The sequence below is a fragment of the Doryrhamphus excisus genome, linkage group LG21 (genome assembly GCF_037039965.1).
Source record: "Doryrhamphus excisus strain RoL-2023G ecotype Guam linkage group LG21, RoL_Dexc_Guam_v1.1, whole genome shotgun sequence".
NCBI lineage: Eukaryota > Metazoa > Chordata > Actinopteri > Syngnathiformes > Syngnathidae > Doryrhamphus > Doryrhamphus excisus.
The window spans coordinates 9,144,440-9,169,268 of record NC_136377.1 but is presented as its reverse complement, the minus strand read 5'-3'; the positions used below and the strand labels follow the sequence as shown (position 1 = coordinate 9,169,268).

Below are 24,829 nucleotides of genomic sequence, written 5' to 3'. Positions count from 1 at the left end.
TATAGGTTGCTTGAAATACATTATCACAGCGAGAGAAACACATTTTTTTCATTTTAGCTGTAACTCGACAGCAGTGCTTCTCAGCCAACTGAAACTGTTGCAGATAGAAGGGGATGCGAAGCTGCGTCAGGCACACTTGAAATAAACCTCCTGGCACCTTCCGCTGCCTCACAATGACAGGCCGTATTATGCTTTGCTCAAAATGTGTTTGAGAGCGAATAAAGTGCATTTTCGAACAATGGTTGTGTGTGCCAAGCAATAAAGCACATCTCACTAAATGTGTTCCTTAAGTGCCAAAACCCTAACCCTAACCCTAACCCTAACCCTTAACCTAACCCTAACCCTAACCCTAACCCTAACCCTAGCCCTTCTTTTCTGAACGAGTAAAGTGCTTTTTTGGACATGGCATACATGTGCCATATATGGAGAAAAATTTTACCACAAAGCCTATAGGTTGCTTGAAATGCTTTATCACAGCGAGAGAAACACATTTTCTCATTTTAGCTGTAACTCCACAGCAATGCTTCTCAGCCACCTGAAACTGTTGCAGATAGAACGGGATGCGAAGCTGCGTCAGGCACACTTGGAATGAGCCTCCTGGCACCTTCCGCTGCCTCACAATGACACGCCGTAATATGCTTTGCTCAAAATGTGTTTGAGAGCGAATAAAGTGCATTTTCGAACAATGGCTGTGTGTGCCAAGCAAAGAAGCACATCACACTAAATGTGTTCCATAAGTGCCAAAACGCGCTTCGGAGGCCTTCTCTGAGCGAGTGGAGTGCTTTTTTGGACGTGGCACACATGTGCCATATATGGAGAAATTTTTTACCACAAAGCCTATAGGTTACTTGAAATACATTATCACAGAGACAGAAACACATTTTCTCATTTTAGCTGTAACTCCACAGCAATGCTTCTCAGCCACCTGAAACTGTTGCAGATAGAACGGGATGCGAAGTTGCGTCAGGCACACTTGGAATGAGCCTCCTGGCACCTTTCGCTGCCTCACAATGACACGCCGTATTATGCTTTGCTCAAAATGTGCATGAGAGCGAATAAAGTGCATTTTCGAACAATGGATGTGTGTGCCAAGCAAAGAAGCACATCACACTAAATGTGTTCCATAAGTGCCAAAACGCGCTTCGGAGGCCTTCTCTGAGCGAGTGGAGTGCTTTTTCGGAAGTGGCACACATGTGCCATATATGGAGAAATTTTTTACCACAAAGCCTATACGTTGCTTGAACTACATTATCACAGTGAGAGAAACACATTTTCTCATTATAGTTGTAACTCCACAGCAATGCTTCTTAGCCACCTGAAACTGTTGCAGATAGAACGGGATGCGAAGCTGCGTCAGACACACTTTGAATATTCCTCCTGGCACCTTCCGCTGGCCCACAATGACACGCCGAATCATGCTTTGCACACAATGTGTTTGAGAGCGAATAAAGTGCATTTTCGAACAATGGATGTGTGTGCCAAGCAATAAAGCACATCACACTAAATGTGTTCCATAAGTACCAAAACGCGCTTCGGAGGCCTTCTCTGAGCGAGTGGAGTGCGTTTTTGGACGTGGCACACATGTGCCATATATGGAGAAAATTTTTACCATAAAGCCTATAGGTTGCTTGAAATACATTATCACAGCGAGAGAAACACATTTTTTCATTTTAGCTGTAACTCGACAGCAGTGGTTCTCAGCCAACTGAAACTGTTGCAGATAGAAGGGGGTGCGAAGCTGCGTCAGGCACACTTGCAAAAAAACCTCCTGGCACCTTCCGCTGCCTCACAATGACAGGCCGTATTATGCTTTGCTCAAAATGTGTTTGAGAGCGAATAAAGTGCATTTTCGAACAATGGTTGTGTGTGCCAAGCAATAAAGCACATCTCACTAAATGTGTTCCTTAAGTGCCAAAACCCTAACCCTAACCCTAACCCTTAACCTAACCCTAACCCTAACCCTAACCCTAACCCTAACCCTAACCCTAACCCTAACCCTAGCCCTTCTTTTCTGAACGAGTAAAGTGCTTTTTTGGACGTGGCACACATGTGCCATATATGGAGAAAATTTTTACCACAAAGCCTATACGTTGCTTGAAATACATTATCACAGTGACAGAAACACATTTTCTCATTTTAGTTGTAACTCCACAGCAATGCTTCCTAGCCACCTGAAACTGTTGCAGATAGAACGGGATGCGAAGCTGCGTCAGGCACACTTGGAATAATCCTCCTGGCACCTTCCGCTGGCCCACAATGACACGCCGAATCATGCTTTGCGCACAATGTGTTTGAGAGCGAATAAAGTGCATTTTCAAACAATGGATGTGTGTGCCAAGCAATAAAGCACATCACACTAAATATGTTCCATAAGTGCCAAAACGCGCTTCGGAGGCCTTCTCTGAGCGAGTGGAGTGCTTTTTTGGACGTGGCACACATGTGCCATATATGGAGAAAATTTTTACCACAAAGCCTATACGTTGCTTGAAATACATTATCACAGCGAGAGAAACACATTTTCTCATTTTAGCTGTAACTCCACAGCAATGCTTCCTAGCCACCTGAAACTGTTGCAGATAGAACGGGATGCGAAGCTGCGTCAGGCACACTTGGAATAATCCTCCTGGCACCTTCCGCTGGCCCACAATAACACGCCGAATCATGCTTTGCGCACAATGTGTTTGAGAGCGAATAAAGTGCATTTTCGAACAATGGATGTGTGTGCCAAGCAATAAAGCACATCACACTAAATGTGTTCCATCAGTGCCAAAACGCGCTTCGGAAGCCTTCTCTGAGCGAGTGGAGTGCTTTTTTGGACGTGGCACACATGTGCCATATATGGAGAATTTTTTTTTACCACAAAGCCTATGGGTTGCTTGAAATACATTATCACAGCGAGAGAAACACATTTTCTCTTTTAGTTGTAACTCCACAGCAGTGCTTTTCAGCCACCTGAAACTGTTGCAGATAGAAGGGGATGCGAAGCTGCGTCAGGCACACTTGGAATGAGCCTCCTGGCACCTTCTGCTGCCTCACAATGACATGCCGTATTATGCTTTGCTCAAAAGGTGTTTGAGTGCGAATAAAGTGCATTTTCGAACAATGGTTGTGTGTGCCAAGCAATAAAGCACATCTCACTAAATGTGTTCCTTAAGCGCCAAAACCCTAACCCTAATCCTAACCCTTAACCTAACCATAACCGTAACCGTAACCCTAACCCTAACCCTAACCCTAACCCTAACCCTAACCCTAACCCTAACCCTAACCCTAAACCCTAACCCTAATCCTAACCTTAACCCTAACCCTAACCCTAACCCTAGCCCTTCTTCTCTGAGCGAGTAAAGTGCTTTTTTGGACATGGCATACATGTGCCATATATGGAGAAAATTTTTACCACAAAGCCTATAGGTTGCTTGAAATGCTTTATCACAGCGAGAGAAACACATTTTCTCATTTTAGCTGTAACTCCACAGCAGTGCTTCTCAGCCACCTGAAACTGTTGCAGATAGAACGGGATGCGAAGCTGCGTCAGGCACACTTGGAATAATCCTCCTGGCACCTTCCGCTGGCCCACAATGACACGCCGAATCATGCTTTGCTCAAAATGTGTTTGAGAGCGAATAAAGTGCATTTTCGAACAATGGATGTGTGTGACAAGCAATAAAGCACATCACACTAAATGTGTTCCATAAGTGCCAAAACGCGCTTCGGAGGCCTTCTCTGAGCGAGTGGAGTGCTTTTTTGGACGTGGCACACATGTGCCATATATGGAGATTTTTTTTTACCACAAAGCCTATAGGTTGCTTGAAATACATTATCAAAGCGAGATAAACACATTTTCTCATTTTAGTTGTAACTCCACAGCAGTGCTTTTCAGCCACCTGAAACTGTTGCAGATAGAAGGGGATGCGAAGCTGCGTCAGGCACACTTGAAATGAACCTCCTGGCACCTTCGGCTGCCTCAAAATGACACGCCGTATTATGCTTAGCTCAAAATGTGTTTGAGAGCGAATAAAGTGCATTTTCGAACAATGGTTGTGTGTGCCAAGCAATAAAGCACATCTCACTAAATGTGTTCCTTAAGTGCCAAAACCCTAACCCTAACCCTAACCCTAACCCTAACCCTTAACCTAACCCTAACCCTAACCCTAACCCTAACCCTAACCCTAACCCTAACCCTAACCCTAACCCTAACCCTAACCCTAACCCTAACTCTAACCCTAACAGTAACCCTAACCCTTAACCTAACCCTAACCCTAACCCTAACCCTAACCCTAACCCTAACCCTAACCCTAACCCTAACCCTAACCCTAGCCCTTCTTCTCTGAGCGAGTAAAGTGCTTTTTTTGGACATGGCACACATGTGCCATATATGGAGAAAATTTTTACCACAAAGCCTATAGGTTGCTTGAAATACATTATCACAGCGAGAGAAACACATTTTCTCATTTTAGTTGTAACTCCACAGCAATGCTTCTCAGCCACCTGAAACTGTTGCAGATAGAACGGGATGCGAAGCTGCGTCAGGCACACTTGGAATAATCCTCCTGGCACCTTCCGCTGGCCCACAATGACACGCCGTATCATGCTTTGCGCACAATGCGTTTGAGAGCGAATAAAGTGCTTTTTCGAACAATGGTTGTGTGTGCCAAGCAATAAAGCACATCTCACTAAATGTGTTCCTTAAGTGCCAAAACCCTAACCCTTAACCTAACCCTAACCCTAACCCTAACCCTAACCCTAACCCTAACCCTAACCCTAACCCTAACTCTAACCCTAACAGTAACCCTAACCCTAACTCTAACCCTATAACCCTAGCCCTTCTTCTCTGAGCGAGTAAAGTGCTTTTTTGGACATGGCACACATGTGCCATATATGGAGAAAATTTTTACCACAAAGCCTATAGGTTGCTTGAAATACATTATCACAGCGAGAGAAACACATTTTCTCATTTTAGCTGTAACTCCACAGCAATGCTTCTCAGCCACCTGAAACTGTTGCAGATAGAACGGGATGCGAAGCTGCATCAGGCACACTTGGAATGAGCCTCCTGGCACCTTCCGCTGCCTCACAATGACACGCCGTATTGAGCTTTGCTCAAAATGTGTTTGAGAGCGAATAAAGTGTATTTTCGAACAATGGTTGTGTGTGCCAAGCAATAAAGCACATCACACTAAATGTGTTCCTTAAGTGCCAAAACGCGCTTCGGAGGCCTTCTCTGAGCGAGTGGAGTGCTTTTTTGGACGTGGCACACATGTGCCATATATGGAGAAAATTTTTACCACAAAGCCTATAGGTTGCTTGAAATACATTATCACAGCGAGAGAAACACATTTTCTCATTTAGCTGTAACTCCACAGCAATGCTTCTCAGCCACCTGAAACTGTTGCAGATAGAACGGGATGCGAAGCTGCGTCAGGCACATTTGGAATAATCCTGCTGGCACCTTCCGCTGGCTCACAATGACATGCCGTATCATGCTTTGCGCACAATGTGTTTGAGAGCGAATAAAGTGTATTTTCGAACAATGGATGTGTGTGCCAAGCAATAAAGCACATCACACTAAATGTGTTCCATAAGTGCCAAAACGCGCTTCGGAGGCCTTCTCTGAGCGAGTGGAGTGCTTTTTTGGACGTGGCACACATGTGCCATATATGGAGAAAATTTTTACCACAAAGCCTATAGGTTGCTTGAAATACATTATCACAGCGAGAGAAACACATTTTCTCATTTTAGTTGTAACTCCACAGCAGTGCTTCTCAGCCACTAGAAACTGTTGCAGATAGAAGGGGATGCGAAGCTGCGTCAGGCACACTTGGAATTAGCCTCCTGGCACCTCCTGCCGACTCAGAATGACCCGCCGTATCATCCTTTGCTCACAATGTTTTTGAGAGTGAATAAAGTGCATTTTCGAACATTGGTTGTGTGTGCAAGCAATAAAGCACATCACGCTAAATGTGTTCCAAAAGTGCCAAAACGCTCTTCGGAGGCCTTCTCTGAGCGAGTGGAGTGCTTTTTTGGACGTGGCACACATGTGCCATATATGGAGAAGATTTTTACCACAAAGCCTATAGGTTGCTTGAAATACATTATCACAGTGCGTGAAACACTTTTTCTCATTTTCGCTGTAACTCCACAGCAGTGCTTCTCTGGCTTGAGAAACTGTTGTAGATAGAACGAGATGCGAAGCTGCGTCAGGCACACTTGGAATGAGCCTCCTGGCACCTTCCGCTGAAGATTTTTACCACAAAGCCTATAGGTTGCTTGAAATACATTATGCTCGTGTGCACACCTTCAGAGATCAAGCACACATCCTTGTTCCCATTTGTCACCTTGATTTTTTTGTAAAAGAAGGAGCGGAAAGGCCATGTTTCTTCACATCGTCATATTTCATTGTTTGGCAACTGCTTTGTGACTTCGCCAGTCCTCTTAAAAGCCCATTCCCCCGGGTTTCCATAGTGTAGTGGTTAGTGTGTATAGTGTGTCACAAGCACTTTGCCTCACAAGCAAAATATCCTCTGTCCTAAACTGGGTGGAAACATGGCCTTTCATTTCCTTCTTTTACAAAAAAAATGGGAACAAGCATATGTGCTTGATCTCTGAAGGTGTGTACACGAGCATCTGTTCCCAGTTTGGACACACAATCGATATTTCCCCGATGACTGATTGGGTGCATCACTGGCCTGCATGGAGGAGCTTATAGGAAGGAGGTGGCCGCTGTGGCATCATTGCGTGTGTGGCAAAGCAAGCAGGGTAGCTTGGTTGCTGACAACGCCACCTGGGGACTTTCACCCCAGGATGTAACAGGTTGTATCAACCACAAAGTCTAAATTAATCCCCAAAATCCCACAGAACAAGATCGTGATTTCCAATTATAAAAGTATTTGTTTTATTAAACAATTTAATTTAATCTTAAAATGAGTGACAAACCATGAATAATACAAATAAGGTGGTGATATGAGGCATTATCAAAAATAAAAGAGGACTGGGCTGGGGCTTACCATGACAGCGGTAACATAAAGGGAGGGATCCAAACCACACTGCACCCGTGACTCAGCAAACCAAAAGTGGAAAAAAAGGGACCTGTATTGCCACTGCTTCAGCCATGGTGGATGGGGGGGGGCGACTGAAGGAGTCAGATCTATCCCAAACCAGAGCGCCAAATTTAGGCGATTGGGGTCCCAACAGAGCCGAGCCACAGGGAACAAATACTCCAGGGCCAGGAGACACAAAAGAGTAGAGAGCAAAAAGAGCCAAAACAGCAGCGAGGCCCACAGCGGCAAGTGATGGCCGTGCCCTGCAAAACAAACAAATTAAACTAATCTATAATGAATCTTACAAAAAGGTAACAAAACTACAAATAAATGTTTAATACCTGAGAGTAGGATTAAGATGTCACACAGTGGCAGGAGGAGGAAGCCCGCAGCCCAGACTCCACCAGCGATGGCTGGGAGAGAACGTGAATAAATACACCTCAGACAATCAGCAGGAGCCACAATTAAAAGGGCAGACAACTAAGCGTCTTACCCACAGAAAGCGCACCGCGCGCACACAGACCCGAGTGAGACAGCCTGGCTTCCGGTAACAGCACGCTGCTAGAAGGAGTGACACCGGGGTCAACACAAGGCCCCTAAAACTGAATGAATTGAAGGAAGCATGGCAAGCATACCTTTGTTTTGAAACCTGATCTCACAAGATCTCCCTCTCGCAGGTCCCTGAATTGCCACCTCCAAGATCGACTGAGGTCTTAAACTGTCCAAATGGACAAGCCAAATATCTTCTGGACAAAAAGAGTTCATGGTCAGACAAGACAAAGGTTGAGCCAGTCACCTGAACATTAGACGTTTGATCTGAGTGTCCAGAATTGAAGTCCCTGTTCAGGTGGCCAGTGATAGGGTCTGAGATCCACTTGCAAACACCTCCTTTTTGCCCTCAAAATACAAGGGCAACAGGATAATCCCTTGGTACTTTAGGGAAACTAGTGAGGTGCCTGGCTTTTAACTGGAACTGGAAAGGCCTGTGTAGCTCCGCACACAAACCAAGTGTCTTCCTCACATGCACCACTGATTTGTATTTGAACTCAAAGTATTTGCCATTCTTTCCTGGCAGACATAACATAAGCAAACGGCTTGTCCTTTGAGCTGGACTTGAACCAGTGACCTAAGGATGCCAGCTTGAACAACTATACTCCGCCGCTCTTCCAACTGAGCTATCAAAGGTCTCAGTGTTTTGGGGCGTGTGAGTACGGCCAAGCATTCGACGGCGTCTCATTGAGGTTGCGGGCTCGAACACGCTGTGATTGAGAATGTCACTTTTGACAGAATTTGGGAGATAATCATGTGTCATGTGTTGGTCCCGAAAACGGTCTTGGCACTTTTTTACACCAATGAAAGGAATAAAAACAGCCCTGTTGCATTGGCCGGGAATCGGACCCGGGTCTCCCATTCGGCCGACGGCGATAATTCTGCTGAAACAACCAAAACATTCCCCATTCATTTCCAATTATAGCGAAAGCCCATTATGAATGTAATATACTTTTGTCCAGGAGTGGCGCTGTGGCCGCTTCTGTCCTCCATCCATCCTGAACTTCGGGTAATAAAAAGCACAACAGCACAATTGCTTTTTTCGAGAGAGTGAGCGACGAGACAGACAAAAAAATGGTAAACTACAGTAAAAGTAAAACAGCACAAATACTTTATTTTGTCTTTGAACTGTTCTGCTTTCATGTTTTTATGTGGGTGTTTGTGGTGTGGCAGTGCCACTTCCGCAATTGTTCGCTATTTACGACCGCCCCAGTATACCTATTACACGTAGTATACCTATTATCATTAGCAACAGTTATTTGTATGTTATAGTTATTCGTGAAATTTCTCTAACTGAGCTTCAGCCAAAGCAAAGCCAGGTAAAAACTTAATCATGTGTCCATTTGTTCTAATAGTTGCATCTTGTTTGAACCAAATTACAAATGTGTATTTCGTAGTTTTATTTGCCTAGAGCCCAAAAAAGATTGCCCATCCAAACTTCTCCAACTGCTGCCCACACTGGACCAGTGAAGACTGGAGGGAGGGTATTTCTGTTGGACCACAAGCGCTGGCCGACTCCAATGAAGTCCACAATTGACGATCTCCTAGATAAACACTAGCAAAGACCCCAACAGCATGCTGCATCCAACAAAATTGTACATTTCTAAATACATAAAACACAACAGTAAATTTCTCAACACATCATCTTCACTAAATACCAGCCCAGAGAAACTGCAACATACACAGCAGCTTTGGTAGTCGCAAAGCACTACCACTGCTGTGCCTGTAGTGACACTGCCTGCAGCGATGGTTATTTCACCACTTCAAAATATCAAGCAGATGGGACATCAAACACATGACTTTTATCAACGAGGCCCTGTCAGATACTCTTATTGCTGCAGAAAGTCTGACAGACCCCAAGATGCCGTTTAAAGAGTTTAGTCTTCAGACTTCTTCCAGCAAGAGCTGGATGAGACAAGTAAGAGGGTGGAGGAAAAACAGCAGAAGAAGAAGGAAGAGGGAGGAATCTCCTCCACACCCTGTCCGAAAGTGCCTCTGCAAGATGCAGCTGAAGCAGGGCCCGAAAACCTTCCACATCCACACTGGCTTCAGAGAAGTACATCTACTGCCCTGCCAAAGTGTTCTCCATCTATAGAGAGCACAGGATGGAAATAGAGATGAGCTGGAGGGAGTTCCAGGCCTCTTCTTTCTATGAAAAGGAGAAAAAAAGACGGCAAAATAAGTGAACAATATATTTGTTATTCATAACTGCTTACATGTAGATTATTATTTATTTTTTATTATTGAGAGTGTTCTTGAGTGTGGCAACCTGATAAATAAATATTCTTTGTTACATTGCATTGATTTTGTATTTTATTTCAAGCACTAGTATCAATATAAGCCTGATAGAAATTGGAAACCTGATCAAGTGGATGAGCCTCTGCAAAGTGGCGCTGAACGACAAAACATCACAATGTCATACTGTTTGGGTTCAAGCACCTTCTGGCGTAATGGGATCCACAACAATCATGTCAGCTGTGGATGCACCGTCGACTTGTTTTTGAATGGCAAGTGACGAAAAGAGGTATGTGGGTCAGAAATCAGCTGCCAAAGTTTCACAGACCAAGCAGGCAGGCACTACCGGGATTTGAACCCAGGATTTCCTGTTTACAAGACAGGCACTTTGGCCAGCTAAGTCACAGCGCCAGCCGAGCAAGTCACCCTGGCAATGCTACCTTTACTCTTCTAGACATGAACTGCTCCAACGTTGAGACGACGCCATTTGTCGTGTGTCATTCGGTCAGCAGGGGGAGAATCCCGTATATTTGGCACCGATACAAAGGGTTTACCAATTGGAAAGAATGCAAGGGTTCTCCAAAAGAGTCCAACACAAGTGTCACACGAGGGTCTAGAAGTGGTGCCTGGGACTGACACAAATAACTAGGCTGTTCATCTGGACTAACTGAATAAAATGTAATTACAATTATTATAGTGTTATCACCCTTATATTCGTTTGCTTAGACAATAGACAATAGTCTTGAGCAGGAACATTCCATGACGCTGACCAGCAACTCCCAGCACCACTAATCTTGCAAGTGCCTGGGAACACCAGCAGTGACCTTGAAGATGTTCCTGTTCATCATGCAAAATGTGCTGAGATAAGAACACATGCACAAAAAGTAATTGCTCTCACATACACACACACACACATAGACAACAAGTACAGCTTGTGCAACTGCTTGCTTCCCCCTCCCCTTAGAGTTGCACGACCATGTATTAGGGACCTCCTAAAAAAATAAAAATAGAGGAGCATGAATGGCATACTCAGAGTGGAGAGGCATGTCACTGGGTATGTTGTTTCACTCTCCTCGCTGCGAAAAAACTTTGAATTTTGTTGTCTATCTCTTCTGTAATTAAGTGTTTTTACAAGTGTCACAGGAGTTTGAACCTGACACTAACATAACATAAAAACCACATGGGAAACAAAACACAGAGTGTATGAATGCCTTTTAAAAAGTGGGCTCTAGAGGGTCAGGATGGCCGAGCAGTCGAAGGCGTTGCATTCAGGTTGCAGTCTCTAATGAGGTGTGGGTTTGAGTCGCACTTCTGACAGCTTCTTGCATCTTGAAGTGGCGTCACCCTTCATTCTAAAGTGGCCGAGGCTGCTCTTCAACATGACCGCTGCTGAAAAGTATACAAAGCAGACCTATTGCATCCTGGGGTCTTGCGTTTCTCCAGAAAACAGTCTTTGTTCTTCAACATGACCTCTGATAAAAAGTATGAAAACCAGAGTCATGGAAATACCAGTAGATGACTGCTGGAATTAGAAGCAAGGAGCCCCTCTTTACTAGGCATGTAATTTGACCAACTAAAGCATTGTGCCCGTGAAGCATGCAAACTTGACAATGGAACCTTTAGTAAAAAAGGATATCCTGTGCATCTGGCACCGACACAAAAACAGTTCACCAATGGGGAAAAATGTTCATACAAGGGAGGGAGTCCAAAGCCAAACACGTGTCGATTGAGCGTCCCTGGGTGGGCTCAAACCACCAACCTCTCAGTTAACAGCTGAATGCGCTGACCAATTGCTCCCTACAGACTACAATAGCATTACTGCAGTAAGGTTTCAGTAAGTTTCCACTTTTGACAGAAATTTGCTAATACTCAAGTGCTGTCCACCTTAACTCTCATGTGGTCCGGTCTGTTACTTTTCAGGTGTCATTCTGAGTTCTGCCCTTTCGCAGGAAAAGAGCCTTTGTACTTTTTCAACATGAGCTCTAGGTAAAAGCTTAAATATTCTGCATTGGCCGGGAATCGGACCACGGCCCTGATGCCCTGAAAAATACTTGAAAAATGAAAATACCCTGATCAGACCCTGATCAGAGCATCCCTACTATAAGAGCCCATGTTTTTAGTTAAGGACTGTTATTTCGCAACAGCTAGAAATAGAGACAGGTCCAGAGTATCTATGCCACTTCTAGATGACAGCACAGCAGTCTTACCATTGCTGTCTGAGCTGTCCAGGCGTCTCGATTTTGTTTTGTCCCGGTTGGTTTCAGCCTGAGAGCCTTCGGACTTGGACGTCTCAGCATAATTCACCTGCGACTTGTGGCTGCGCCGCGACCGTCGCCGACTCATGTCCAGATCGCTGTCACTGTACTCGCTGGAACCTTCCGTCGCTGGAGACACAAAAAGTTACAAAAGTTCCCCTTTTAAGCACAAGTGACCTAAAAAAAAGTATCACCCATCTCTACATTGTGTTTTGAAAAAAAATGAATGAATAAATGACTGTTTCGTGCTTGACTATGGCCTATTATTGTAAAAATATTGAAAGACAAGTGAAATGTAGCATTCTTGTTTCTATGCATCAGTAATGTTACACTGCATGGAGTTAGCCATGGCATGTCCAACATAAGAGTGAAAAAAAGTTATCCTCACATTCTGTGTGATTTGGCTTCATATTTTGGCCTTACTTCCCACTCCATTTGAAACACTTTAACTTCACAATACGTAAATGGGAGGCTAACCACTTAACGTGGTAGCTTGAAATATGCTATGAGCGGCAACCATCTCTTAGTGATCCCGTAGCCTGCAAATAAGTGCTTTGCGTACTGTAGTGTAAACAAAAATTAGGAGGGTAAAGGTGAATGTAGGGGTGTTATTTCATGTCTAGAGGGCTCTAATAATGGTATAAATCGTATTTACAAAGTTAAACAGGTTTTTTATGCACTAACTCCAAACTCCTAAGCCTGAGAGCGTTATGACAGGAAGGGCCTCTGGCTCCCTTTTTAGACTCATATGGTATCATTAAGGAGAAGCTACTACATGAGGATTTTGCTTTATACATATTTGCCGAGGGGGGTGAATTTGACTTTGTGGACAGTGCAGTAACAATCAATGTGATTTTCACTTCCTGTGATACACTGACTAAACTATAGGTGTGATTGTTAAGCCTTTTCAAAACAGCTGTGGCATCTTTATTGCATACTTCGCATAGAGTTGAGTTCAAGGTTTGTGTCCATCATTTCAAAGAAGATTTTATCTCTTCAGGCTTTTGGAAACCAGGGGCAACTCTTCTGCTCCTTGAGTAATCATGTGTGTATACAAGAAGTATTCCCTTGTTTTAAAAATCCTGTGGAAAACGGTTGTTGCATCAGGACTTTTCTACATGTATCATTTGATAGAAAGAACAATACAAAAAGATCAAATTTGTAATACATTTGTATTTTCTTGAAAGAAAAATACAAAAAAGAGGCATTTGATATATTTTTTTTATCTTGTTTGTGTTCAATACAATGTTGATGGGCAGTGACTGATTGACCAGAGCCCCAAAATACAGCCAGAGAACACTATTGGACATGTTCGAATTTCCTGGCTGTATTGGGTCAGTTGGTCATGGACCTATCAACATTTTTCATTTGGGATTGTACTCTTTTTGGGGGGGGGGGGGGGGGGGGTTGCTCAAAAGAGTACTCTTTGTACTCTTGTGAAAATGTTGAAAATTATGGATGGCCCCAAAGAGGTTTGGATGAGCTCACTTTCAAAATGCTCACTCTCTCGCTATATGAGAGCTTATTATTTATTACTTATGACCAAATCACTCTCTTTTATTTTCTCTGTGTTGTTTTCCACTTTGGTGGAGTAGTTTTACCACCACTGGGAGGGTGTGATGGAGATGTGCAGATAAAAGTGCAGTGAGATCACAGGAAACATGCGATCATCACCTCCTGTGAAGAGAGAAGGGAAAGGCTGTCATAATAAATAACGAGATATTGCAATTCCCTCAGATACTGGATGCAATTACTGAGAGGTGCAGTTGCCAAGCAAAAAAGCTAGAGAAATTTTGTTAGGTCAGTCATATATTATTTTTGTATGATTCATTATTTATGGTAATTATTTCCCGATATTTTGCAGTGTTTTTGTAAATGTTCCACACAACAAACGTATTGTATTGTTCCACATAATCAAGTGTCAAAACAAAGCACCCTAGGTTTTTATGACTCTCTGCCCTCACATTTTTTTTTATTGATTGCAACTGCTAAATAACCCCCCATGGGGCCAAAGAATGTTGGATGTGCCAGCAATGTGGTAAAGAAGATGAGAAGCACTATTGAATTTGATCTTGCCACATCTTGTTCACATCAACAATAAGGTCCCTCCATCCATTGTTTTCAATGATTTTTGAATTGTTATCGGCATGGAAAAACTGTAATTATAATCAAATGTTTTTTTTTGTTAATATTTTTGGGATGTCAAGGTTTGTTGTAGTTTTAATCAAACAAAATTTTAGTAACAATAGCCAAAATATACCATAGGACGTCAAAGTGCATCACAGCAGGATGTTCAATTCATGAAAATTGGAATGCATAACTTGGTTACAACCAGCAGCAGCACTGTTGAATCAGACTTGAAAAACATGCCATCATCTGCTGCACAGCGGTCGTGTGGTTAGCGCGCAGACCTCACAGCTAGGGGACCTGGGTTCAATTCCACCCTCGGCCATCTCTGTGTGGAGTTTGCATGTTCTCCCCGTGCATGCGTGGGTTTTCTCCGGGTACTCCGGTTTCCTCCCACATTCCAAAAACATGCTGGGTTAATTGGTGACTCCAAATTGTCCATAGGTATGAATGTGAGTGTGAATGGTTGTTTGTCCATATGTGCCCTGTGATTGGCTGGCAACCAGTCCAGGGTGTACCCCGCCTCTCGCCGAAGACAGCCGGTATAGGCTCCCCCCCCCCACTTTTAGTGGTTTTATCTTCAAAAACTGCTAAATAAATATTTCAAAACCAATAAAAATAATGATTCACTTGATTGACGAGCAAAAACAGCTCACAAGGTTCTTTGGCCCCATGGTGAGTTATTTAGCAGTTGCAACACTTAGTTTTGCGGAACAATACAGTACAAATGGCAAACTGACAAATTATTAATTCATTCATTTTCTATACCGCTTATCCTCACGAGGGTCGCAGGTGTATGCTGGAGCCTATCCCAGCTGTCTTCAGGCGAGAGGCGGGGTACACCCTGGACTGGTCGCCAGCCAATCACAGGGCACATATAGACAAACAACCATTCACACTCACATTCATACCTATGGACAATTTGGAGTCGCCAATTAACCTAGCATGTTTTTGGAATGTGGGAGGAAACCGGAGTACCCGGAGAAAAACTGTCAGGTTCAAAAACCCCGACGCTTGTAAAACACTGCCTCTACAAAGGAAGACACAGAGAGTTGAGTTTCTTTTTACTTGCAAGGAGAGTGATGGAGACTGCACAGTTACAACCCTCCTACCAACTCTGAAACAGTCCCCATTCTCCTACCTTTTATTCAGTTAGGAACGCTCTAGGTACACGAGATTTCAACTGCTAAGGGGACGGGGGGGTTTAACTATTCCATTTGAAACCGGTTCTTTTGTACAACATGTAGTGTGTGGGTATCTCATCCTTGGCATGTGATCTTCTGGAGACACTCACACACACACACACATATACATTCCGGGTCACATGCAGCTATTTCCTCTCGAGAGTGTGATAAAACTATCTGCTGAGAGAATGTTCTGTCACGTTCTGTTTTCTCTAATCATGATGTACACCATAAGTGCAAGCGTCACAGCATTAATCTTACTTTGCTATGTGAGTGATATGATTTTTAGAACAGTGGTCTGACTCCCATACATACTACACAATCTCCTTGATTTGACATATTTGCTGCCTGTTCCACTAGCAGCAGCCAGTTATTGCTTTGTTGTGAAATGCCCGTAGTGGCATGAAACCAATCATCTGCATTTCGAATTACGGCTATTTTAACTCCAGCGTGACGTGTGTAGTTATTTGTGATTGGCAGATGAACAGGGGTCATAGTTTGATTTTCACAAATGATTACAGGGAAGTAAGGGTCTGTCCCAGAAGAGTAGGTCCATAAAAGGAAACCCCAACACGGGGTATTTAAAATAGTGCTCAATGGTTGGTCATGTGGGTTGAGTTTAGCTGAGCTAAAAGCAAACGTCATACTTAATATGGCCCGATGTTTCTTTAACATAATTTTATTATGGAAATGCCTGGCTTCTAATGTGGTACCAGGTGACCAGTAATCACCTTCCTGAGTGGTAATCAATGTGTCCCAACTTAAATCTAACACGTGTCCAGTAACATACCACCAATAACTAGCATATGTCTCCCCTGACACCTGACGTCTATTTGAAAATCCTTTCAAGATGATATGGGTATTTGGAGTTCGGTAGTCGAATTTGGGGCTATGGTCATACATATGGAGTTGTTGTATGCCCAGTAAGTAAAACGTTTTTCTCCAGTGTGTATTCTGGTGTGTATTTTCAAATCTGGATTTCGTAAAAAACCTATGCCACAGATTGAACAGGAAAAAGGTTTTTCTCCAGTGTGTGTTCTCGTGTGTATTTTCAACTCATCAACTAGGTGTTTGTTCGACCTGCGTTTGTGATTGGTTAGGGTCCCCCACCCTTCTTTTCTGCATGTTAAGATTATTTTCCCATAGTAGCAGTGACATCACTATTATTGCTCCGATCAGTCCTCCTACTGCCGCTAATTTTTTATTTTTATTTTTGAGTGATCATCTTACCTGCAGGCTTGCAACCCCTCCTAATAACGCAACAGAGTTGTGGACAATCTTCACCGGTTTGAGATGACTGCAAACTAGAATTACAGCCCCCTTTGTAGCCGGACTTCCTCTGAAGGTCGCTCAAAATAGCGTCCCACTTATGCAAATTTTTTGGCAAGATTGTTTTATTATCTGTCGACATATTAACATTTTTGTCCAGGGTTGCTTTATTCCTTAGCCAGTGGTCAATTTCTTGCTTTGGACTCTGTTGTTACATGTCTGCCAGGATCTCAAAGTGTACTTGTAATTTTTTCTGTGTTAAGATGGTTCAGTTCCTTTAGTGCCGCTTGTTTTACCATTTTATCAGCGAACATATTTCCTAAAGATATTGGATCCGAATTATTAGTATGTGCCGTGTATTTACATACAGCAATTTGTTTTGGCAATTGCACTGCTTCTAGTAAAGTTGTTAATAATCCTGCACGAGTTACTGGTTTTCCCGTTGATGTTATCATACCTCTGTTTTGCCAATATTGTGCAAAGATATGTACTGTTGAATATACGTACATATTGGCTATCAGTATAAATTGTCACCTTTTGACCTTTCATTAATTTGCATGCTTCTGTAAGCGCTATGACTGCATAACCTGTTATTGTTTTTCCCAAATAATTTTTTCTTTGAGGAACCATCTACAAAATCACCCCTTTTTGTTAGTGTCTGATCTAATAAATCTGGTCTACACTTTGCAGTTTGTGTTGTTAGCTCATAACAATCATGTGGTTGGCCTTCCTCAGGGAATGGTAGAAGGGTAGCTGGGTTGAGCGCGGTGCATCGCTCAAGTGTTAAATGTGGTTTAGTTTCATTTAAGATTGGTTGTTTTCTGTCTGTTAGAATGGTTTGCCCTTGTCCTGTCAACTGATGGCCTAAATACTTCACTGATTGCTTACAAAATTGTAGTTTGTCTTTACTCACTTTATGGCCTTCTTTCGCTAAATGGTGCAATAAGGCTATTGTGTCTTCTTCACATGACTTCCTATCTTGTGACGCTAGTAGGATGTCATCTACATATAATAATTTCTGGCGTTTGCCTGGTTATTTTTAGTCCCTCAGGGGTTGGTACTATGGCTAAGCCTAAGGCGACTAAACCATCTCTCCCTAGTAGGTTTACTAGGCATTCTGGTAACATTAAGATGGACAATTGGCAAGACTTGCAGTCCGGGTCTCTGAGCCACAAAGGCTCAGTTTCTTGAACTCTTTTAGTGACACCTTGTGCTGCACGTACTATGGCATAGCTGGAGCTAGGCAGCGCATGTGGTAATGTTTCTTTAATGGTAGTCCTGCACGCACCAGTATCACAGAGGAATTTGACTGGAGTTCCTTGAACAAACAGTGTAATTTCTGGCCTAATTTTTTCTTCATAGAATAGATCTTCTAAGTTTAGGATTTCTTCCTCTCCTAGTATTTCTTCAGGTTTCTCTGATTGCTGTTCTCGTCCTAGTCATGCTCTTCGTTGGTTATGTGGGAAGGGGTTGGTTCTGCAATCTCTGGCAATGTGTCCCTCCTTCCCGCAAGACCAACAAGCTCTAGGGTTGTCATTTGGTCGTGGTCCGAATCCTCTACCTCTACCTCTGTCTCGTCCTCTATTTCTGGACTGCTGATAAAAAACAGCAAGTCTTCTTCCCCGTGGTAGAAGGCTAACTCCTTTTTCCCTTTTTTACTTTTAATAACCTTTTCAGCATGGAGGGCATGATTTATATATTCTCCAAGTGTCCCTCCACTCATGCCTATGTAATGGCGATTTACCCATCCATTAATGTCTGGTAGAGAACCTGAGTGCAGTGCATTCTTCAATTGTTGTTTGTAGGGTCCAATCTCGTTCTCGTCGGGATCTAACCCACTGTGTGCCCTGAACACCTTTTCCATTCTTACTCTGTATTCATCAAATGGTTCATCTGGGTTTTGTTTGCATCTCCCTATCTCAGTGTAATTTGCTCTTCTCCTGTATCTTGTCCTAATTCTCTCTAAGAGTGGATCCAACTGCATGGCGAGTTGCACGGATCCAGGAGTGTGGATCTGGTTGTTTTCTCCAGTTGGGGAATAGGTTCCTAACATGAAACCAATCTGGCCCAAGTCTGCACATCCACACTTGTTGTACTTCTACTCCATTTAAGTGATATGACCTTCTCAGATTTTCCATCTGTGTCATACACTCCTCAACATCTTCTTTAGGGTGAGGAATGCCTTCTACGGCTTTTCTCACATCATCTTGGGTCCAGGTTCTATAGACCCTGATTACGGCTCCTTCTCCTCCCTGACCTGCACGGGGGTTAGGTAGCTCTATTAAGGGAAACACATGAGTTTCGTCTCCCTCTTCTGTTAATGCTGGCATTTTTGGTATTGGCGATAGTAATTTTCCTATCCCTTTTTGCAATGTTTTGGACCAGTTTCCTACGTCTCCTTGAGAACGGGTATACGTTTTTCGTGGTGCGTCTGTTATTTGAGGTGTATACTGCGGGGGTTGCTCTCCTAATTCTTCGTTTGGTGCTGAGGCTCCCACTGGCTGTTCCAATTGTTGCCTCAACACGTTGTAAGGACCTGAATATTCATTATCATCCTTCCTGTGAAACATTTTCTTTCTGTTCACTTTCTTTTTCTTTCTGCTGTCTCTCCTTCTCCTGCTTTTTCTTCTCTTCTCTTCTCTTTCCTGCCTTGCCCTTCTTTCACCTTCCTCTCGCTGTCCTGCTATTTTCATCCAGACTCGTGTCTGCTCATAACCTTCCTTTTTCATTTTCTTCTCGTTTTGCTTACATTTCTTTTTTATGTTTTGTTGTAACTCCCTAATACATGCTGTGGATAATTTTCCGTTGAATTTGTGCTGTTTTATCCAATAATATAGGGGGTCTACTGCTAGACTATCCTCTTTTTCAACTACCTTCCAGTCCTTGCAGGAGAGTTCTTCAAGGACTTTTTGTTTTTCTTTACTTTGCCCCTTCCCCATTTTGAACTAAATGTGGACCCAGTGGTTCTTAACACCTGTCGTGTTCTAACACTGGGGTTATTTTCTTTTTTTTTTTTTTTTTGTCCCATCCAGCCATTGGGGCAGATAGTATTGTTGATCTAAATGCCCTTACATGCTAGACAGATTTGCTCTGTGTCAGGAAAGGTGTTGGCTACAACTTCCCTGTACCATGAAATTTTATTTGCCGTTATTTGATGTTTTTGTTATGCCATTTGGAGCGACTGGACCGGAGCAAGAAGAAGAACAGAAAAGAAGAAGAGAAAGGTGGGGTGGGGGGACAGTAGAGGGAGAGACAAAAACAGCAGCAACAAGAATTCCCATAACAACAGTGACAAACAGAACAGTTAAATGTCAATGATGGCTAAGGGTCACAATGGAGATGATATCAGTGAAATGAAACAGTCCAACTTACCAGTAGCAATAGTAACAATGAAGACATGACCCATGATAGTAAACACAATTACAACCATACAGTTACAGGAATTAAAATCTCACTGCTTGACATCATTATTACTGTAATAATAGCATACCAATACCATATAAACATCAGGGATAAGATGGTAGATTGTATAGAGAAGCACCCATGTGCTGTGAGTGTCCATATGGAGGTGTGTTGTGTATGTGAATGCTAGTGTGTGAATGTGTAATTGTCACTGAGAATGACAAAAGGAGAGAGACTGCCTTCTACCACAGAGCAAACCCCGCCCCGCGCAGCCAGGTCAAGCCCCCACCGCCAGAGATCCTCCGGCCCCGTGGGTGTGGGCAAAGCCAGGGCCGACTCCCCAAGACCCGCTTCCGAAGCAACTCCCCAAAGAGACCAGCAAGAGGCCATGGAGGAGCAATCCCAACCGGCAACAGGGCGCCAGCAGGCCGGAGGAGAGCCGCACCCCCGAGACCAGCGGGAGCCCATACCCCACTAGGGCAGAAGGGCATCGAAGGCCACACACCCGTGGGCACAGGGGCGCCCTCGCCAGCCGGAAGGGAGCCCGTCCATGGCCGGAGGCGCCGCCGCCCGCCCCCCACACACCCCCAGGAAGCAGAACCCGGCCCGCCCCAGGTAACCCCAGGCCTGACCACCGACATAGGACCGCCCCGGCCAGGACAGAAGAGGCCCGGGCACACTGCCCCATGGAGGACCGGGCGGTAGAGATGGAACGCCCTGCGCCAGACCCCCGCAGAGCCCCCCCCCCCGTATATCTACATATATGGCCATATACACACACACCCACATATATATATATATATATATATATAATAATCTCAGACACACGCGCACACCCCATCCACTCAATACACACACACGCAAGCGACCATGGCATCAGGGCTACGGCAGTGTGGCAGACAAAGGAGCGGGTGAGGGGAGGAGGCCCGCACATGAGCAAGCGGAGGGGGCGAGCAGGCGAGTGGTGAGGCGCTCCACCGCGCCAGCCGACACCCGCCGGGCAGCTCACCCCCGTGAGGGAGAGCCATAGCTCCAAGTCATGGGGAGGCCAAGCACCTGAGCCGAGGAGTTAAGACCAGCGCAAGGCCACCGACGGACCCCACCATCCACCGGGAGGGCCAACCCCCCCCTGCCCCCAGAACCAGCAGCGCTCCATCCACGTACCGGAGAACACTGGGGTTATTTTCAACAAGATGGTGATCAACAACCTTTTGTGGTAAAATTCTCTTCAACCTTTTCAGGTGGAATTTTCTTGCCTACAAGCATCCACAAAGTCTCACCATTTGTTTCTTGTTGGTTTGGTATAAAACACAGTTACCTAGTGGTAATTGCATTTTCATTCATACATTCACACATTCACACTTTGCGCGTCTTTTTCTCCAGCACAGAGGACTCCGCCATCCTACGTAGATTTTAACTAGTCTTTTTCAACTAGGGGGGTCTACTCCACCACGGAATTTAACTGTCTGACCTGATAGAGTCTAAAATTGTCAGTGTTTGTCTTCTTCTTCTTCTTTTTTACTTTTTCTCTATTTTACTTTTCTCTTCTTCTTCTATTTTACTTTTCTCACATTCATTCCTTTTAAACAAAATTTGTACTCACAGTCTCTGCGTCTCTGGATTTTCTTCAACCTTCGGATCCCAGCCCGCAAGAGAGGGACCAGTCCCGGAAAGGGTCTTAATGCTGTGGCCACAGACTTGCCTGGATCTCGCTTGCCCGCTGGGATCGTCAGGTGTCTTGAAATCCGGCTTGAAGGACCATTTAAATGTCAGGTTTAAAACCCCGACGCTTGTAAAACACAGCCTGTACAAAGGAAGACACAGAGAGTTGAGTTTCTTTTTACTTGCAAGGAGAGTGTTGGAGACTGCACAGTTACAATCCTCCTAACAACTCTGAGACAGTCTCCTTTCTCCATGCCTTTTATTCAGTTAGGAACGCCCTAGTTACATGAGATTTCAACTGCTAAGGGGAAGGGTGGTTTAACTATTCCAGTTGAAACCGGTTCTTTCGTACAACATGTTATCCATAGTGTGTGGGTATCTCATCCTTGGCATGTGATCTTCTGGAGACACTCACACACACACACACACATATACATTCCGGGTCACATGCAGCTATTTCCTCTCGAGAGTGTGATAAAACTATCTGCTGAGATACACATGTACAGCATTAATCTTACTTTGTTATGTGAGTGATATGAAATGTTTGTAGGTCATAAGAAAATAGGTCATAAGAATATAGTAAAAATAGGTCATAAGAATATAGTAAAAATAGAATAACTTTATGTACAATTCTTCCAACAAAAACAAGACAGTGGGGCAACATTCTGGTGAAAATTGATAGTTGACTTCAGCTGGGATTGTCTCCAAATGAATATGATATGATATATGATATCCTTGGATGGCTCACAAATGATGAACTCTTTTCCCATGTAGAATTCCATCAGACACAACCTCTCACTGCACAGCCACTTTGTGCACATTCAGAATGAGGGAACCGGGAAGAGCTCATGGTGGATGCTCAATCCAGATGGAGGGAAGAACGGCAAGTCACCTCGACGCAGAGCTGCTTCGATGGACAACAACAGTAAGTTCGCCAAGAGTCGAGGGCGAGCTACAAAGAAAAAGGTAAAGTTCAGTGTATCTTGACAAGGAATACTTTAGAGTAGTCCGTGTACAGCTTGTATAGCAGTATAAAGTTACTGTCAACTGACTCCACACACAGCCATTATTGTCTAAATAGCTTGCCCACAGTCAAGCATGGTGGTGCTAGCATCAGGGTCTAAGGCTGCATGAGTGCTGGGAATAATATAATAATAATAATAAAATAATAATAATATAATATTATCATAATATAATTATAATATTATAATTATATTATAATATAATTATAATATAAAATAATCTGATTCATTTGAGATTGAATTCAGGTTTTTGTTTTTCCCCACAACCAGCTGGCTCAACAAGGGGCCAAGGGAGGAGCGAGCAGTCCCGGTTCCCAGTACTCCACCTGGCTGGGAAGTCCAAGCTCCCACAGCTACGAGGACTTGGAGGCCTGGGGCTCCTTCCGAACACGCACCAGTTCAGATGCTAGCACCCTCAGCGGCCGCCGCTCACCTTTCTCCTCTGAGCAGGATGACCTGGCAGAAGCCGACAGTCACCTGATGTACCCTGGGGGTAGCAAGATCACCACCCCTTTACCCAGCCTGTCTGAAGTGTCGGGATCCATGGGGGGCTCGGAGATTGTCATGGAGAGCCTGGCGGATAACTTGAACATGCTGTTTCCGAAGAACCCCCCGATGGGTTCTGACTCTTGCTCTCCTAATGGCGCCATGCTTCAAAGCGGTCCCTATAACTCCCCCCAGCCACAGCAGGACTATGGAAAATGCGTTTATGGCCCGGCTCGGATGAACTCCATGTCCTGTGTCTCCATGCATTCACTTCCAGAAGACAAGCAGGACTACGGGCCTTATGAGAACCAATATATGTGCCCCGCTGGCCTCCTTAAAGAGCTCCTGACCTCAGATGCAGACACCAGAAGAAATATGATTCCCTTCAAGGATTCGCTTGTGTCCCATGTCGGGAGGGGCCGTTGTCCAGTGCCCACCTATGAGCGCCAGAGCCAACCAGTAGGTCATAATGGCGCAAAAATGATCCATCCGTCCCAGTGTCTCCCTGTCCTTCACGCAAATCCACACGCTATACATAACCAGGGGCCTCCAACCTCATGAGACCTGAATAGCAGTAACATGATCCCCTTGACCAATTTGACTAGTCTCTCAGGGGCCCCTCCTCAAATGACGAGCCTGAGGACACACCTGCAACTGTCCCGAGGTCATCCGGCTCTGGCTAACGATGTCACAGCGACCTACCGCAGCAGCAGCAGCAACAACGGCTACAGGGAATTTCACCCGCATGCACATCATCAGGAGCGGCTGCCCAGTGAAGTGGAGTCTGTCCTCCATGACACACTCATGGGTGGCGGGGCGTTGGATTTTAATTTCGATCCAGCAGCTGGGGCTCATGTGTTCCCACAGAGGGTGAAGACAACCACTCACAGCTGGGTGTCAAGCTAAGGTGGTGGAGCTCACCCTGTGTGTGCAATTTAAGAAAAAGTATAGAAAAAGTACCATTATTATTTTGAAGATTTAATATAGGCTAGTCATCAATGACCAATTAATATAAGTAAAATAACATCTTCTCTTACTATCAACAAGTAAGACAGGTTAGTCTTAATAATTTCACAAATGATATTCATATTTTAGAAATTTCTATGTGGCACATGCATCAGTAGAACAAAGTATAGTGCAAAGCATGAAATAATTCCAGACCGCATGACATCATCACTCGGGCACTGATATTATCAGCAGAAAAAAATAGACCGAAATTTGTTATTTTTAGCTTTTTTTTGCTAAATCCATCCATCCATTTTCTATGCCGCTTATCCTCACTAGGGTCGCAGGTATGCTGGAGCCTATCCCAGCTGACTTTTAGGCTGTACTGTACCCATATTCAGTAAATAAGAAGGATTATCGTGTCTGGTTATAATAAAGTAAACATACAATCATTCCTATACAATGTTTTACGCATGGTGGAATGGTTGTATATTTGGAGTTCATGATGTGAAAAACATCCAGCAGTGAGTGTGTCAGATCTCTTCACTTGCTAGGAAGAAATCCGCAAAAGTACCTGAAAAGACTGGACCACCTGAGAGTTAAGGTGGACAGCACTTGAGTATTTGCAAATTTCTGTCAGAAGTGGAAACTTACTGAAA

At 44.1% G+C, this 24,829-nt stretch overlaps 1 protein-coding gene, 1 long non-coding RNA gene, 2 other non-coding genes and 1 pseudogene across 4 annotated transcripts in view; 1 reads left to right on the top strand and 4 right to left on the bottom strand.

Moving 5' to 3' along the window:
* Window positions 1-24,829, bottom strand: part of LOC144894571 (uncharacterized) — a 94,157-nt gene that overhangs the window by 38,456 nt on the left and 30,872 nt on the right. Inside the window, exon 3 of the mRNA XM_078787798.1 lies at window positions 12,026-12,202. Coding sequence (XP_078643924.1) covers window positions 12,026-12,202 — 177 coding nt within the window. The remainder of the gene's footprint in view (window positions 1-12,025; window positions 12,203-24,829) is intronic.
* On the bottom strand, window positions 6,868-7,684 carry LOC144894546 (uncharacterized). Its single transcript, XR_013625157.1, has 4 exons — window positions 7,670-7,684; window positions 7,528-7,595; window positions 7,376-7,447; window positions 6,868-7,297 (listed from the first exon to the last, which is right to left on the bottom strand). It is a non-coding gene; the product is annotated as an uncharacterized LOC144894546 (long non-coding RNA).
* Window positions 8,133-8,219, bottom strand: trnay-aua (transfer RNA tyrosine (anticodon AUA)). Its single transcript is given in 2 exon segments — window positions 8,133-8,168; window positions 8,183-8,219. It is a non-coding gene; the product is annotated as a tRNA-Tyr (tRNA).
* trnat-ugu (transfer RNA threonine (anticodon UGU)) lies at window positions 10,156-10,229 on the bottom strand. Its single transcript has one exon. It is a non-coding gene; the product is annotated as a tRNA-Thr (tRNA).
* On the top strand, window positions 14,822-24,131 carry LOC144894592 (forkhead box protein O1-A pseudogene; annotated as a pseudogene).